Here is a 17,294-nt window from a genome sequence, read left to right as displayed (position 1 = left end):
TGCCAAAATCAAGTCAGACACTTACCCAACTGAACCACCCAGGCTCCCTGATATTTTACTTAATTACTGTACATACATTGGTAAATTTGGAATTGGGAATAATTTTGACTTTTATGAAGAATTATGAGTTTAGTTATGCAATTAATCAATTTTAAATTGTAATAGTATCCTATGTGCTTCTGAAAAATGTTTTAAAAAGTCGGTAAAAAAAACCTAGTAAGATCTTACTTATATCAATATATATGCCTTTTGCATTTGTATATTCCAAATACACAGGAAACTGCAAAAAATGAGTACAGATAACATACCTGATATTTCCCCCCAAGGAAATAAAATACAGCAGAGATTTAAAAAAAAGGGAATTTAAGTTTCTCTATCATCTTATATCTTACATATTTTATATGGTGTAAGGAATGATGTCCTGCTTATGACAAATATTTTAAAAATTCAAATAGTTAGCAAAATAAAAAGAAAGAGTCAATCACTTTTGTTCAAATATGAGTTTATAGGGGCACCTGAGTGACTCAGTGAGTTAAGCGTCCGACTTGGCTCAGGTCATGATCTCATGGTTCACGAGTTTGAGCCCTAAGTTGGGCTCTGTGCTGATAGTTCGAGCCTGGAGCCTGCTTGGGATTCTGAGTCTGCCTTTCCCTGTGCCCCTCCCCTTCTCCCATTCTCTCTCTCTCTCTCTCTCTCTCTCTCTCTCTTTCACTCTGTCTCTCTCTCTCTCTCAAAAATAAACATTAAAAATTTTTTAAAATATTAGTTTATGAACTGAAATCAATCCATTACCTGACAAAGTAAAGTTTCACAAAGGTCTATTAACAGTATTCTTGTTACTAATTAGAAGGTTTCATGGTGTGCAGACTTACTGGGGGAAAAAAATCTCAATGTGGACCTAATTGCTTCCACTTCCAACTTCATATTCAGAGCATATGGTTAATGCAGTTAATTAGCTCTCATTCTAGTTAGTCAATTGTAAATACACACAAAAATCTAAGACCCATATAAGTGCCCACTGAATCTGTGTTCCAGTGGAGAGGAGACTGTCATTCAGCAATGCACTGGAAACCAGAGCAATAGCAGCATTTAAACAGAAATTTTTACCTGTTGGACTAAAGATCCAGCTTTCAACTTTGATTCAGAAGTGAGAAAGTGTACTTTGTTAGCTTCATTTTTCTCTTTAAGGTCCACAGTGTCTTAAATAATTGACTCCTAAAATTAGGGAAACTGGATTTGTATTAGGTAAGTGAATTTCTTTCAAACCTCTATGCATTCATTATAAGCATCCCAATGTAATTCCAGCTCTGTTGATATGTCTAAGTAGGTAAGTTTATTTCACCATTTACATTCCACTTTCCTTCATGAAAATAAGATAGTATTGTATTTTAATTTTGTTTATTAGCTGCCTAGTAGTCATGTGCCCTTATTGAAGGAAAATACATAATTCATAATATATAAATACTTTTTGGATTTTGTTGACTTCAAATAAATCTTACATATTTTCTTCTTAAAGTCTTGGTATGAATGTAGTGATTTTATTGTGACCATGATTACACTCAAAATGTATATTATTGTCACAGTCTCTATCATTGTCACAGAAAAATATACAAAGAAAATATTCAGCTTTACCCATCTCTTCCCTCTTTATTTACCTATGCTGTAATAGGATAGAGATAAGTAGAGAAATAACCTCCCCATTATTCATACTGAGTCGTCAAAGCATAAGAGAGACTGTTAGCTATAGAGGACAATCTGAGCTTTCTTGGAGAGAAGGTAGGAGGAGGATGGGCTAGAAGGGAGATGGTCATAACAGAGGGCACTTGTTGTGATGAACATTGGGTGTTATATGTAAGTGGTGAATCACTAAATTGCACTCCTGAAACTAATACTACACTGTATGTTAACTAACTAGATCTTAAATACAAACTTGAAGCATAAATAAACCAGAAATATACCAAGAACACAGTTCACAATGAACTAAAGCAAATTTCCAAGAATGGGTAAAGAAATTACCCATTTCATTCAAAATTTTCCTCCTACTTTTAACCTATTCCATCAAGGTAAAAAAAAATCCCTCATCTATGGATGTCTGAGGTAATATTTTCTATTTTATGCATAAATTTTAGGATATCACATGATAAAAATTCCTCATCTGACTAAATGACTGTCTTGATATAATACTTTCTCTATTCATTGAAGAAATTATAGTCTACAAGATCTGCTTTACCTCAGAATAACTTCACATTAAACTAAAAACAGAACCAACAAAAAGAGACAGATTCTGGAGATGACAAGAATTTTTTTTCTTATGTTTCCAGATAAAAGAATCATCATGCCTGAGAAACTAACCAATGTGACCCTAGTAACACAATTTTTGCTCCTGGGACTTCCCGATAATGAGGTGCTTCAGAGACTGTATGCCACATTCTTCTTGCTGATATACCTGGAAGCACTGATGGGCAACTTGCTCATTATCACAATCACTACCATTGACCAGCATTTCCAATCCCCTATGTATTTCTTCCTGAAAAATCTGTCCTTGATTGATATCTGTTATATTTCTGTCACTGTCCCCAAATCCATCATGAACTCTCTGAACAACAGTCATTCCATCTCCTTTGTGGGATGTGCCTCACAGGTTTTTCTTGTTGTTTTCTTTGCTGGCACAGAGTTTGCCCTCCTTCTAGTGATGTCCTATGACCGTTATGCTGCCATCTGCTGTCCCCTGCACTATGAGGCCATCATGAGTAGAGGTACCTGTGTGCAGATGGTGACAGCATCATGGTTTAGTGGGTGTGTCTATGGATCCATTCATGCTGCAGGTACATTCTCTGTCCATTTCTGTGGGCCAAACATGGTGCATCAATTTTTCTGTGATATTCCAGCATTGCTTACTCTTGCTTGTTCTGGGGAGCAAAGTCTAGAACATATGTTTATTATTGTTAGTTGTTGTTTTGTTTTTGTATGTTTTATTTTAATGGTTGCTTCCTATGTTTATATTATTTCCACAGTTCTAAGAATTCCTTCTTCCCAAGGCAGGTTTAAAACCTTCTCCACCTGCATGCCCCATCTAACTGTGGTAGCCTTGTTCCTCTTTTCTGGATGTATTGCATATTTACGTTCAACCTCAAAATCCCCATCATCACTGAACCTCTTTATGTCTGTGTTATATTCTCTGTTACCTCCCAGCCTGAATCCTGTCATTTACAGCCTGAGAAACAGGGACATGAAAGTGGCACTTGGAAAATTTTTGGGTGAGAAAATGATACCAAATATATAAATATGCAAAATGTCAATGTCTCTGATACCTACTAACTTCAAATTATTACCTACCTTCAAATTGTTATCAATAACAATGATCTGGTAGCATCAAACTATTGGTTTGTACATGTAATTCAATAATCACAAGTAAATATATTTCCAATACAAATTCAAATAATTTCAAAATATCTGGTTAATACAAATTGTTGTAAAGTTATTAGATATCCATTGTATCATTGGTACTGCTCCACAGGATGCTGCATTTACATGGTTACATGGGTCTGAATGTTGGTGGAGTGTCTTAGCAATTTCTAACTCAGGGGAAATGTTTCAATCTCTGAGTTCACATCAATAGGCCCCTGGTATAACGTAATATTGTTTTTCATTTCAGATTTAACCCAATCAGCCCTGGGTTAATTCTCACTTGGGAATATTTTATGATAATTTCAAATTTTACACAATTTAGTATAGTCACAGATTGCAATTTTTTTTCTAACTTACTCTTGCAGTAGTTATGGAAAACCAGTAATACCAAATTTGTTATATTTTTTTTCCTTTCTTTGTAGTGGCAAGAATAATATTACAAGCTCATTTTAACTGATTTATTCAATTAGTCTCACAATATTAGACTTGCAAATATTACAATTATAACAGACTTTTGTCTGTAAAAAAAAAATTTTGTAAGTATAGTATAATGTTAGCTGGTGTCAGTGAGAGTCACATAATGACATTTTTTAAAGTACTGAGATTGGTTTGTAAAGGAGACAATACTCATTATGCAATCCAAACAGAAAAAAATAGTATGTTAATCTCACATATCCAGTAACAGGATAATTAAAAAAAACAACACGTTTTATTCCTACACTTATTCTTTATACATTTATTTTTGAACTTTTTATGTTTCACATAAATTTATGTAGAAATTTAAATTTGTGTAGCAAGAAATTGAAAGTAAAGTTTAATTTACTTTCTAAATTTTAGTATGTTTGTTTTCACTTATTTCTTAGTTTAATTATTTCTTTTTATGCTTGTTTTTTAACATTAAATTTCTTATTTTTTTAACATTTATTTATTGTTGAGAGACAGAGACAGATAATGAACAGGGGAGGGAAGGGTAGAGAGAGAGGGAGACAGAATCTGAAGCAGTCTCCAGACTCTAAGCTATCAGCACAGAGCCTGATGTGGGGCTCAAACCCACAAACCGATCATGACCTGAATCGAAGTCAGATGCTTAACCGACTTAGCGACCCAGGCGCTCCTAATTTCTTATTATTTTAAATGTACTTCTGGTTAACTTATGTGTATGAATACCTTTGAATAAAAAAAACAATTTACTTTTAAACTATCTTAGCTTTTATTCCATTATCTCTCCCTTCATGTCCCCCTACTATCTTCACACTCTTGACCTTCTATATGTCTTCTTTCTGTCCATCTCATTTACCTCATATTTATTTTTCTTCTTTCTTAAAAATTTTTCCAGATTTGTCATCAATTATAGCATAATTTCTTTATTATTTGGTTGTTTTCTTCTCTGGCATCTCACTAGTTTTTACCCATAAGTTTCTTCCTTATGTTTCCTCTTTGTGATAATATTGGAGGTGATGTGATGCTAGTTTATTCTAGTCTTGGAACAGAGAACTTGATGATGAGGATGAGATTTTGAGTATATCTAAGTTATACATGTGAATTTGCCAATTATTTCCTTTATTTCTGCATAAACATTCTGAAAGATAACTACTACTGACTTTTATACAAAAAATTGGAATCAATAAATGGTAAGAAATGAATCTTAAGTCGGTTAGCCAATAATTAACACTATAACCATCTAAATTTAACAAAGAAACTATTCTGTATTAGCTAAAGACATATTTTGATATTATTCTCCAATAGTGGGTATTATTTTCCAGTATTCTCCAGTGGTTTTTGCAAGTTTTTAAAAATATTTGTATATTACTGTAAATCAACATTTATCTGAACCCTGTAATAAACATATAGCTGCTAACATTTGTTGTCATCATTGTACAAAAGTGTTATTGTTTTTCATTGATATAAAATGGATAGAAAAAAATGTAGTTAATACATATATTGAAAACACATATACAATACAATACATATATTGGGGAACATTCAGACTGTTTTCCATAATGGGTGTTGGAATTTACATGCCTTTCAATAACATACAAGGATCTACTATTCTCTACAGTCTCACCACACTTATTTTCAACTTTCATTTTGATAAAAGGCAAATAATGTGTATCATGTGACATATAGTGATTTCAGTTTCTATATCTTTGATTATTAGTGATATTCAGCACCTTTTTATATACTTGATGACCATTTATATGTCTTCCTTAGAGGAATGACTTTTATGTCTTTTGCCAGTTTTTAATGATTTAAAAATTGTTTGCTGATGATTTTTATATACTTTTATTTATAAATCTATATTTCACATGTTTATTTGCATTTACATATGTTTCATTAATTAAATGTAGGTATATATTTTAATATATATTTATATATATCCATATTTAGTTAAAACATTTGAATTATATGATTTTTAAATGTTTTTACATGTTAACACCTTATCCAAAATATGATTTACAAATAATTTCTCCCATGTCACAAACAACTAAAGGTTTTTTTTTTTTTTTTTTTTTTTTTTTTTAACTAAAGGTTTTTAATTTGATGCAGTATCATTTGTTGATTTTTGCAATTGTTGCTTGTGCTTTTGGTCATAGCTGAAAAATCTTTGCCAAGACTGATATCAAAGAGCTTTTTTCCATATGTTTCGTCTAGTTACTTACTCTTTCAAGTCAACTCATAATCCATTTGGGGTTAACTTTCATGTGTGGTGTAATACAACATCTAATTTCATTCTTTTTTTAAAAGTTTTATTGAAATCCCAGCTAGTTAACATACAGTGTAATATAAGTTTCAGGTGTACAATCAAGTGATTCAACACTTCCATACAACACCCAGTGCTCATCACAAGTAGTTCACTCCTTAATCCCCATCTTCTATTAACCCATCTCTCCATCCCACTCCCATCCTGTAACCATAGCTTGTTCTCTATAGTTAAGACTCTGTTTCTTGGTTGCCTTATCTCTCTCTTTTTCCATTTGCTCCTTTGTTTTGTTTCCTTAGTTCCATATATTAGTGAAAATGTATGGTATATATCTTTCTCTGATCCATTTGGCTTAGCATAACACTCTAGTTCCATCCACATTATTGACAATGACAAGGTTTCTTTTTGATGGCTGAGTAATAGTCTCTTTTATATATTTATACCACCTCTTCTTAATCCATTCATCATTTGATGGACATTTGGGCTTTTTCCATAGTTTGGCTACTGTTGATAGTGCTGCTATAAACATCGGAGTGAATCTGCCCCTTCAAATCTGTATTTTCATATTCTATTGGTACAGGGTAGTGTGACTGCTGGGTGGTAGGGTAGTTGTATTTTCAACTTTTTGAGAAACTTCTTCGCTGTTTCCCAGAGTGGCTGCACCAGTGTGCATTTCCATCAACAGTATAAGAGGGTTCCCCTTTCTCTGCATCTTACCCACATCTGCTGTTGTTTGAGTTGTTAATTTTAGCCATTCTGGCAGGTGTGAGGTGGTATCTCACCATGGTTTTGATTTGTATTTCCTTGATGATGAGTCACGCTGAGCATCTTTTCATGTGTCTGTGAGCCTTCTGGATGTCTTCTTTGGAAAAGTGTCATTTATGTCTTCTGCCCATTTCCCATTTCTTCACTGGGTTATTTGGCTTTTGGGTGTTGAGTTTGATAAGTTCTTTATATGTTTTGGATATTAACAATTGATCAGATATGTCATTTGGAAATATCTTCTCCCTTTATGTAGCCTGTTTTGATGATTTTTTTCTTCCTCTGCTGGACAGAACGTGTGTGTGTGTGTGTGTGTGTGTGTGTGTGTGTGTGAACTTCCAATAGTTTATTTATGCTTTTGTTTCCCTTGCCTCTGGGGATGTGTCTAGTAAGAAATTGCTACAGTTGAGGTTAAAGATGTTGCTCTCTGTGTTCTTCTCTGGAATTTTCATGGTAAATATTTTAAATGAAAGCAGATTTTATAAACTTGGAAAAAACAATACACAGTGCTATAAATATAAATAACAAAACAATTAAAACCAAATTTATTTGCACCCTCAAATATATATACCAGATCAATATTCAGCCTGTTATATAATTTAGAACATATATTTTCATTCTTTCTTGATTTAAATCTAACATTAAATATAGTGCACTGGGCTCTATCCCCTGTTTTTCCTATTTGAAGAGGCCTGATAAGATATTTCTAATGATACACCTGGGACAAGATGACAGCTCAAAAGCAAGACTGTGAGGTGTCAGATATTCATGCCAGGGCTACATCCCATGATTACTCCTGGTTGAAATGTTTCACACAGAAATGTACTCATAGTATTTAAGGGAAAACAGCTTCTCTGCAAGACCATAGTTTCCCCAAAGGGTCACATATAACAAATTGAAAAGAATTTTATGTTCTTTGAAACTATGAGTGGAAAACCTCAGACAAGATGAACTTCATTAATTTCCCTCTCATACCATGGATAGCAGAAGAGCTGAAAGAAAAAGAAGATTTTGGTAATCAACATAACACTAGAATTTTGAATCACAGCAGGTGAGCATAAACATTGGGGATTCACAAATTTGTAGGAGCATAAATGGGTTAAAAAAAAAAGCCTCCATGGGCTACTTTTGACCAGAAGGGTGCAAAAATGCCTTTCTCTTTGAAAAAGTTCATTTCAAACAAATAGCTGATATATGTAAGTAGCATGACACATACAAATGTTTATATACATTTCCTATTAAGTATTCATTTTAATTGCTTGAAGAATCCCCCCCTTAAAATGGCCAGAATTAAATAGGAGGCCAAGATAGCAAAGATCACAGTCTTTGTCTAGACAGCATATCTATGAGGTGTTATGTCTGATTCAGGCTCTGTGAAAATGATGATTCCAATGGAAATTATTAGGAATCAAAGATATGTATTGCCTTCTTTTACCATGGACATGAAACTAAATTTGAATCATATTTATAATATCACAAAGAAAATCTCACTAAACATCCTCTATGAAATCTTAGACCTAAAAAAAAAATGACACTAACTGTTCAATGATATTTCATAAAGAATAAAAACATATTGAGTCAAAACAAATCTACATAGCAAAAGGAATCCTCTCTTTCACTTTTTATGAGTGTGAATCTGAACAAATTTTTAAAGCTCCCTAAGCTTGTCTTATCTTGTACAATATGGTGATAACACCAATTCTTAACTGAGGGTGTTGCTGTGGCATTCAAATTGGACTGAAATATACTATTCAAAATTATTAAGATAGTGCTTGCTACACACTTGAATTTCATCAATATATTATTAACTGTAAACAATAAACCCAGGTTAAAGATGAAAGTTTCACAGGAAACATGAATCTAATCTCTCTATTTTGTAGTGGAAAGGAGAAGGGCCAGACAGTAAAAATCAAATGTCCTCAATAAGAAAATATGTTAATTACAGTGCTTAATGGAAAAATGTCTTCTTTGGTCTTCTGTCATTTTTACCATCCTGTCTCCACATTTTCCTTTAACTTTTGTCAATGCATTTAGTTTTTAGTCATTTCCAGTAAATTGCTTTTAGTTTTGTCATTTCCAGAAGGGTGAAAAATAGGATATTGAAAGAAGACTTAGACAAATGATTCTTTTTCTACATCACAAAAATTTATATTCTAAATGTGTCCTCTCAGGGTGCCTGGGTGGCTCAGTTGGTTAAGCATCTTACTCTATCTTGGCTCAGGTCATGATCTCACAGTTTGTGAGTTTGATCCCTTATTCAAGCTCAGGGCTGAGAGTGCAGAGCCTGCTTGGGATTCTCTGTCTCCCTCTCTCTCTTTTCCCCTCTGCCACTTATGCACTTTCTCTCTCTCCTCTCTCTCTCCCTCTTTTTCTCAAATAAATAAACTTAATTTTTTTTTAAATGTGTCCTCTCAGAAGATAGTTACTTGGAAAAATATAAATAAAACAGTGAAAAGTTCTGAGTTTTATGGGAATAAGTAATTCCAAAAAAATATATCCAATGATTTTATTAGTAAAGATATAATAAAAACCTACTGTATCTTCTTGCATATTTTGGGAAAATTTGCTAACCTTTTACTCAACAGTGCAATCTGGCTGGGAAAGAAAGTCACTCTAATATAGCAGTGAGATTTTTTTTTAGGTTTCACTGCTTCCTAATTGCCAAACACCAAAGCAGACAAGATTCCTTCCATCTCAACTTCTTATACTTTTTCACGGGAATCATCCATAAGAAGTACCAGGTTAAAATGGTCCTTACACCAAATTCTACATTCATGATGAATGCAGTCACTATATTTTTATGATATGCTCAATAAAAGAAAAATTAAAAAAAATTGTAGTCCTTACATGAGGAAATAAATTATAAATTACCTTGATAGTCTTATGGGTTTGAAATACAAATTAATTTTCTAACATTCATATTGATGTCACACTTTTAATATGAACCATCTAAGGGTGCTACTGTATTATCTAGAATATTTGTTTACTAATGGGAGAGAGAGAGAGAACCAAACCTTAAAAATCTCTTAAGGATAGAGAACAAAGTTAATGGAGGGAAGTGGTTGGGGAATGGGCTAAAGGGGTGATAGGTATTAAGGAGGGCACTTCTTGTAATGAGCACTGGATGTTATAAAAACAAAAATACTGTAGTCCTTACACTAGGAGATAAATTACACATTACATTGATAGCTTTCTTAGTTTGAATTACACATTAATTTTCTAAAATTCATATTGATGCCACCCATGTAATATGAGACTTTTAAAGGTGCTACTGTATTATCTAGAATAGTTGTTTACTCCTCTCTTTCAAGAACCTGTGAAAGCTTGACATATCAGATAGAATTCAGTTAAGATCCTCTTTCTTTTTTTAAACATTAGTAAAAAAGAATATATATGTGTATATATATGTGTGTGTGTGTATATATATATATATATATATGTATATATATATATATATATATATATATATGTGTGTGTGTGTGTGTATACCACAACTTTTCATCCATTTGTCAGTTGGACATTTGGACTCTTTCCATAATCTGGCTATCACTTATAGCGCTGCTATAAACATTGGGGTGAATGTGCCCCTTTGAATCGGCATTTTTGTATCCTTTTAATAAATGCCTATAAGTCAGAGAAAGACAAATATCATATGATTTCACTCATATGTGGAATTTAAGAAACAAAAACGGATAAACATAAGGGAAGGGAAAGAAAACTAAGATAAAAAAAAGAGAAGGAGGGGCGCCTGGGTGGCTCAGTTGGTTAAGCCTCCGACTTCGGCTCAGGTCACAATCTCACTGTTTGTGAGTTTGAGCCCCACGTGGGGCTCTGTGCTCACAGCTCAGAGCCTGGAGCCTGCTTCCAATTCTGTGTCTCCCTCTCTCTCTGCCTCATCCCCACTCATGCTCTGTCTCTCTCTGCCTTAAAAATAAATAAAATATTTTTTTTTAAAAAAAGAGAGAAGGAGGCAAACCATAAGAGACATTTAAGTACAGAGATAAACTAACGGTTGCTGAAGGGGAGGTGGGGGACAGGTTAAATGGGTGATGGGCATTAAGGAAGACACTTTTTAGGATGAGCACTGGGTGTCATGTGTAAGAGATGAATCACTGGCTTTTACTTCTGCAGAAGTAGTAACACTATATGTTAACTAATTTGAATTTAAATAATTTAAAAACTTAGTAACAAGTAGATATTTTGTAGAAAGCCACAAGGGGTCTACAGCTAAATTTCTTGTATGTTAATAAATAGTTCCAAGCTTTTTCCATTTAATTATTCAGTATTGCTTTTAGTTTTTTTTTTTTTAATTTTGTTTTATTTTTTTTTAATTTATTTTTGACTGAAAGAGACACAGAGTGTGAGCAGGAGACTGGCAGAGAAAGATGGAAACAGAGAATCCCAAGCAGGCTCTAGGCTCTGAGCTGTCAACACAGAGCCTGACGCGGGCTTGAACTCATGAACTGTGAGATCATGACCTGAGCCAAAGTCAGCCGCCCAACAGACTGAGCCACCCAGGTGCCCCTGTGTTGTTTTTATAAAATATTTCCTACATTGTATTTTTCCCAGATACTAAATAACCTATCATTAAAGGAAATATTTTTGCCAGGGATGTTATTCATCGTTACTCTGTTTCTATTTATCATATTCACTTTTATTTCAACCGCTTTTTCTGTAAAGTGTGCTACCATTTTGACGATAAAAAACATTGGATAAACATCCTGGGAATGAGTGTCTGCAAGATTGTGAGTGTTCATGAACACATGTGGTTGAGTAGATGTATAAGCTGCCAGTGAGTTGGGAGAGGTAGACCTTCCCCCATATTCCATATCCTTCTCCCACATTACATCTATCACTACTATTGCTTATTTCATGGTAATGACACAACTCCATATTTATTAATTTCCTGTTCACATTTGCATTTTCTTTATACCATAAATCTCATTGTTTTTCATTTATTTGTTTTTTTTTAATGTTTATTTTTTATTTTGATAGACAGATTGCACACAGGTGCAAGTGGAGAAGGGATAGAGAGAGAAGGAGAGAATCCCAAGCAGGCTCCATGCTGTCAATGCAGACCAGATGTGGGGCTCAATCTCACCAACGATGAGATGATGACTTGAGCTGAAATCAAGAGTCAGACACTTAAATGACTGAGCTACTCAAGCACCCCTCATTTTTTACCATGTAGTGTGATGTATTTTATCATAAAATTAAATACAAAATTTTTTCTTACTTTTTGGGGTGATAAAGGTAATGTGTAAAAGCATGTGCTTTTACAATAATATTCATTGATTACCTTCTATTGCCTGACATGCTTTAAAAATGATTCTGTTGTAGTAGACTTTGTTTAGCATATTGAACTAATAATTCAGGATATATTTTATAAAGATACATGTTTCATCAGCCAATTTATGAAGTCCCATAAATGAAAGCAATTTTCCTATTCTTTCTTCCTATTCTTCCTGATCTGCTCACTTAACCTATTACAAATTCAGACACATACTAAAAGTGGCAGATTGAGGAGGTCATAAACCTTGACATGCATGTAGGAAGACCGAAAATGTACATGACTTATAACACAAAACAGATGAATTCTTACAGGAATCAAAAACAGTATTGGAAAGGAGGAAGGCTTAGCATGTACCTGATGTTGTGTCTTTACTCTCCTTTGTGTCATATAGAGTGAGGATGTGCATAGAGTGGAAAACATGGCCAACCACTCAGCAGTGATGGAATTCTTCCTCATGGAAGTCTCTGCCACCAGGGAGCTCCAGATTATACATGGCTTTCTGTTTTTGCTTATTTACTTGGTAACTCTTATGGGAAATCTTCTCATTTTTGTCCTAATCACTCTGGATCAGTATCTTCATACTCCCATGTACTTCTTCCTGAAGAACTTGTCACTTTTTGATGCCTGCCTTATTTCAATTACAGTTCCAAAATGTATTATGAGCACTTTATGCCATGAGAATACCATTTCTTTCTCAGGATGCATATTACAAGTGTTGTTGGTGATTCACTTTGCTGGGTCTGAGCTTTTCATTCTAACAGCCATGTCCTATGACCGCTATGTGGCCATCTGTCGTCCACTGCACTATAATATCATCATGAACAGGAGAGTCTGTATGGGGATGACAGTCACCTCCTGGCTTCTTGGGAGTATCTTTGGGGTCTTATACTCATCTGGCACTTTCTCTTTATCTTTTTGTGGCTCTAGAAATCTTCCTCAGTTTTTCTGTGATGTCCCCTCCCTACTGAAGGTTTCTTGCTCAAAGACTCATATCACCATTGATATTAGTGAGGCAATTGGGGTTATGTATGCACTTTTCTGTTTGGTGTCCATTGGATTTTCATATATTTGCATTTTCAATACAGTGTTGAGAATACCATCATCACAAAGGTGGTCAAAAACCTTTTCCACTTGTACCCCCCATCTCATAGTTGTAACAACATTTATCGTAACAGGTACCATGGCCTATCTAAAGCCAGTCCCTGATTCCCCACATCTTGTGGATTTCTTGGTGTCTGTATTCTATTCTGTATTGCCTCCATCTTTGAACCCCATCATCTACAGCCTAAGGAACAAGGAAATTAAGGAAGCTCTGAGGAAGTTTCTGTGGAAAGTAAGTCATTGTAGACTCTATGGAGAAAAACAATAGAACTAGTATCTATAAAGCCAAAGTCCATTTTTTTAATCTTTTGGCTTCTTATAATCTAATGTGGACCTCAATATCTATACAATAAAATATTCACCTTATTTAAAAGTGCTAGGATAAAGTTGACATGTTTATGATTATGAATAAACAGTCATTATCTCAGGACCTCCAAGAGTGCATATTCATTACCTAGAATTTGTGCATGCAAATTAAGCTTTATAGACATATGACAGTTTTTCAAGTGGCTTACTAAAGATGTCCATGTACCAATTTTTTTAAACTTAATATAGTACTTTACGTGGCACAAGGAACTCTGTGGATGTAATTCAACTAAGGAGTATTAGTTAAGGTGTTTATCCTGGACCACCTAAGGGGTCCTAATCTAATCATAAACTGTTAAAGGCGGAACTTCTCAAAGCTTTGTTAGAAGGAGATGTGTTTATGAAAAGTGGTCTTCCCTTATTGGCTTTGAATATGGAAGGTGGTCATGAGCCCAGATATAGACAGAGGCAGCCTCAAGACTAGAAAATGCAAGGAACAGATAGTTCAGTGGAGACCCAAGAAAATAATGCAACCATACCAGCTGCTCCTGCACTTTAGCCCCCTGTGTGATTGGTGTTGGATTTCTAAATTACAGCACTTTACCAGCACCTGGGTGGCTCAGTTGGTAAAGCATCCAACTCTTGGTTTTGGCACAGGTCATGATCTATAGTTCTGACTGTGCAGAGCCTACTTGAGATTGTCTCTCTCTCCCTCTCTCTCTCTACCCCTCCTGCAAGCTCTGTCTCTCACTCTCTCAAAATTAAAAAATAAAAAAATAAACTTAAAAAATTAAAAATAATAAAATAAAATAATACATGTATGTGATGATAAAACACAGTTTGTGATAATTTGTTACAGCAGCAACAAAAATTTAACAAAAGCATTGAATACTTGTCTGTATAAAATCACTTAAATCGGAATTTGTTCAGAATAAGTATACAGACTATGAAACTAACAGTTTTAATTAAAGGTAAAACATATTGAAAAGAACAAAAATGTATTAATATGTTCATAATTTTGAGGAATAATTTAGATTTTATCCCTTTATCTGCTAATTTTTATACACTTTATTTTATATGAAATATATTAGTGTATTTATCCACTATTATAAATAAATAAAGTATTTTTTTTAGAGAGAGAGAGGGAGCAGGGGAGGGGCCAAGTGACAGGGACAGAGGATCTGAGGTGGGCTCTGCACTCACAGCAACAAGCTCCCTGCAGTCTCAAACCCACAAAATGTGAGATTATGACCTGAGCAAAAGTTGGCTGCTCAACCTGCTGAGCCCCCAGGTGCCCCTAAAATAAACTATTTTTAATATTTAATGTTAGTATTCTGAAATTGGATTTTTAATATCTCATTTGAATAGATTTAATTTTTATTACTTTTTATTTTATTATTTTTTTAAAATTAATTGTGATTCTTCAAATAGTCATGTCTTTAATTCCTATGTGACTGTAGTTGTTGAGACTCAATATATAAAGATTGGATACTGACAACCAAAGCACTGTGGACGGTTGGCAGTGGGAGTGGAATGTGTCAGTGGGGCTTGGCAGGGGATAGGGAATGGGTTGCAGCATGAGTGCCCAGGACAGGACAGCGGCCCAGGGCTCTAAGATGATCTACAAAACCTTTTGGGTGATGGTGAGAAGGTGATATGGGAGGTGAAGCTGCTACTTTTGGGTGCTGAGGAGTCAGGGAAGACCATCACTGTCAAGCAAAGGAAGAACATCCAGGAGGCTGGCAGTCCCAGGCAGTCCTCTACAGCATCACCATCCAGCCCATCATGGTAACTGTCAAAGCCATGGACTATCTGAAGATAGAATTTGCTGGCCCTTCCTGTACACATGACGCCAGGCAGCTGTTTTCACTGTCCTGAACTGCTGAGGGCAGGGGGTGCTTCCTGAGGGTCTGCCCAGTGTCATCCACAGGCTTAGGTCTGACCCTGGCCTGCAGGTAGGCTCTGGCTGCTGGCTGGAGTGCCAGCTCCACCGCTCTGCTGCCTTTGACCTCACTGCCCTGGGGAGCATCACACGGAGTAACTACATCCCCACAGAGCAGGACGTGCCATGGTCTCAAGAGAAGACCACTGGCATCGTGGAGACACACCTCACCTTCAGGATTACCCTCAAGATATTTGATGTGGGCAGTCCGCGGTCTGAATCAAAGTGGATCCACTGCTTTGAGAGTGTCACAGCCATCATCTCCTGCATAACCTTGGGCACGCATGACCTGTGTTAGCAAAGGATGAGGAGATGCACCACATGCACCAGAACATGAAGCTCTTTGACAATGACTTCTCCAACAACCAGTGGTCCACTGGTCCACTATCCTCTCCTCAACAAGAACTTGTTTGAGCAGATCACCCACATCCCGATACCACCTGTTTCCCTGAGTACAGTGGGGCCAAGAAATATGACCATGTAGCCGCCACGTCCAAGGTAAGTCTGAGACCCTGCACAAGAGCAAGGATACCAAGAAGATCTACATGCACTTCACCTGTGCCAACCACACCAAGAACTTGTGGTTCCTGTTTAAAGCTGTCTTCCACATCATCATCAGGAACAACCTGAATGTGACCGCAGGCCACATTAATACACTGTTGGTTAGAATGTGAATTCATAGAGTCATAATGGAAAACAGTATGGAAGTTTCTCAAAAAAAAAAAATAGAACCACTGTAAAATCCAGCAATGTCACATTTAAGCATTTATGCAATGTAATATAATCATCATTTTGAAGTGATATATGTACTGTAATGTTTATTGCAGCATTATTTACAATACAATACAATTGCAATGACGTGGATGGAGCTAGAGTGTATTACACCTGGCAAAATAAGTCAGTCAGCCAGAGAAAGAAATGGTTTCACTCATATGTGGAATTTAAGAAACAAAAAAGATGAATATAGAGGAAGGAAGAAAAAGAGAGAGAGGGATGCAAACTATAAGAGACTCTTAACTATAGAGAAAAAACTATGAGTTGCTGGAAATTAAGTGGGGGATGGGCTAAATGGGTGATGGCTATTAAGGAGGGCACTCTATGTGATGTGATGAGCACAGGTGTTATATATAAGTGGTGAATCACTAAATTCTACTGCTAAAACCAATATTACACTTTATGTTAACTTTATGTTAAAATTTAAATAAAAACTTGAAATAATAAAAAGGAAATTTTCTGAGATCTTTAATTTTTGTGGCAAAAAAAGATAATTATGTGAGTTAATATGTTAATTCTTATAATCACTTCACAGTGTATATGTGTATAAAATCATCACATTGTACACTTTAGTTATATTCAATTTTATTCATCAATTATACTTTATAATAATAGAAAAATAAAATGTAAAAAAATAAATATTTACAAGTTTGGTAGATTGCAGGATTACTCCTCAAAGAGAGATCTTCTCAATAGATATGACTTTGAATTTTAATTGCCTTGAATCCCTGCAAATCCATATTATAAGTATTAGAGGTATACTTTTGCTAATTAGAACAGTAATTTTTCTGTCTCCTAGCTCTTTATCCATTTATATATTTCAAAACCTTCATGAAGAATGTGTCACTGCAGACATTTGATGTATATTATTATGACAAAACAAGGACAACAACAAAAAAATGTTCTCTGGGCCTTCTAAGGGGTACAGTTAACATATGACTTGGGAAATTGATGGTAACATATCCCCATTTCTCTGAGCCTTTGTGTCCTTGCTAAACTGTGACTGA

At 35.0% G+C, this 17,294-nt stretch overlaps 2 protein-coding genes and 1 pseudogene across 2 annotated transcripts; all 3 read left to right on the top strand.

Annotated features, from left to right (window-relative positions):
• Nucleotides 1-2,335: 2,335 nt before the first annotated feature.
• LOC131485216 (olfactory receptor 14A16-like) lies at nucleotides 2,336-3,283 on the top strand. The gene has a single exon (XM_058684402.1). The coding sequence runs from the start codon at nucleotides 2,336-2,338 to the stop codon at nucleotides 3,281-3,283; it is 948 nt and encodes a 315-aa protein (XP_058540385.1).
• Nucleotides 3,284-12,582: 9,299 nt separating this feature from the next.
• LOC131485160 (olfactory receptor 14K1-like) lies at nucleotides 12,583-13,533 on the top strand. Its single transcript, XM_058684276.1, has one exon. The coding sequence runs from the start codon at nucleotides 12,583-12,585 to the stop codon at nucleotides 13,531-13,533; it is 951 nt and encodes a 316-aa protein (XP_058540259.1).
• Nucleotides 13,534-15,136: 1,603 nt separating this feature from the next.
• Nucleotides 15,137-16,187, top strand: LOC131485106 (guanine nucleotide-binding protein G(i) subunit alpha-2-like; annotated as a pseudogene).
• The last annotated feature ends 1,107 nt before the right edge of the window (nucleotides 16,188-17,294 follow it).

The sequence above is a fragment of the Neofelis nebulosa genome, chromosome 1 (assembly GCF_028018385.1).
Source record: "Neofelis nebulosa isolate mNeoNeb1 chromosome 1, mNeoNeb1.pri, whole genome shotgun sequence".
In the NCBI taxonomy this organism is placed as follows: Eukaryota; Metazoa; Chordata; class Mammalia; order Carnivora; family Felidae; genus Neofelis; species Neofelis nebulosa.
The sequence above is the reverse complement of the archived record's forward strand: the minus strand, read 5'-3'. Positions and strand labels throughout refer to the sequence as shown.

Bases quoted from the DNA above. Each gene is read 5' to 3' on its own strand.
- LOC131485160 (XM_058684276.1), top strand. From the start codon at position 12,583: ATGGCCAACCACTCAGCAGTGATGGAATTCTTCCTCATGGAAGTCTCT.
- LOC131485216 (XM_058684402.1), top strand. From the start codon at position 2,336: ATGCCTGAGAAACTAACCAATGTGACCCTAGTAACACAATTTTTGCTC.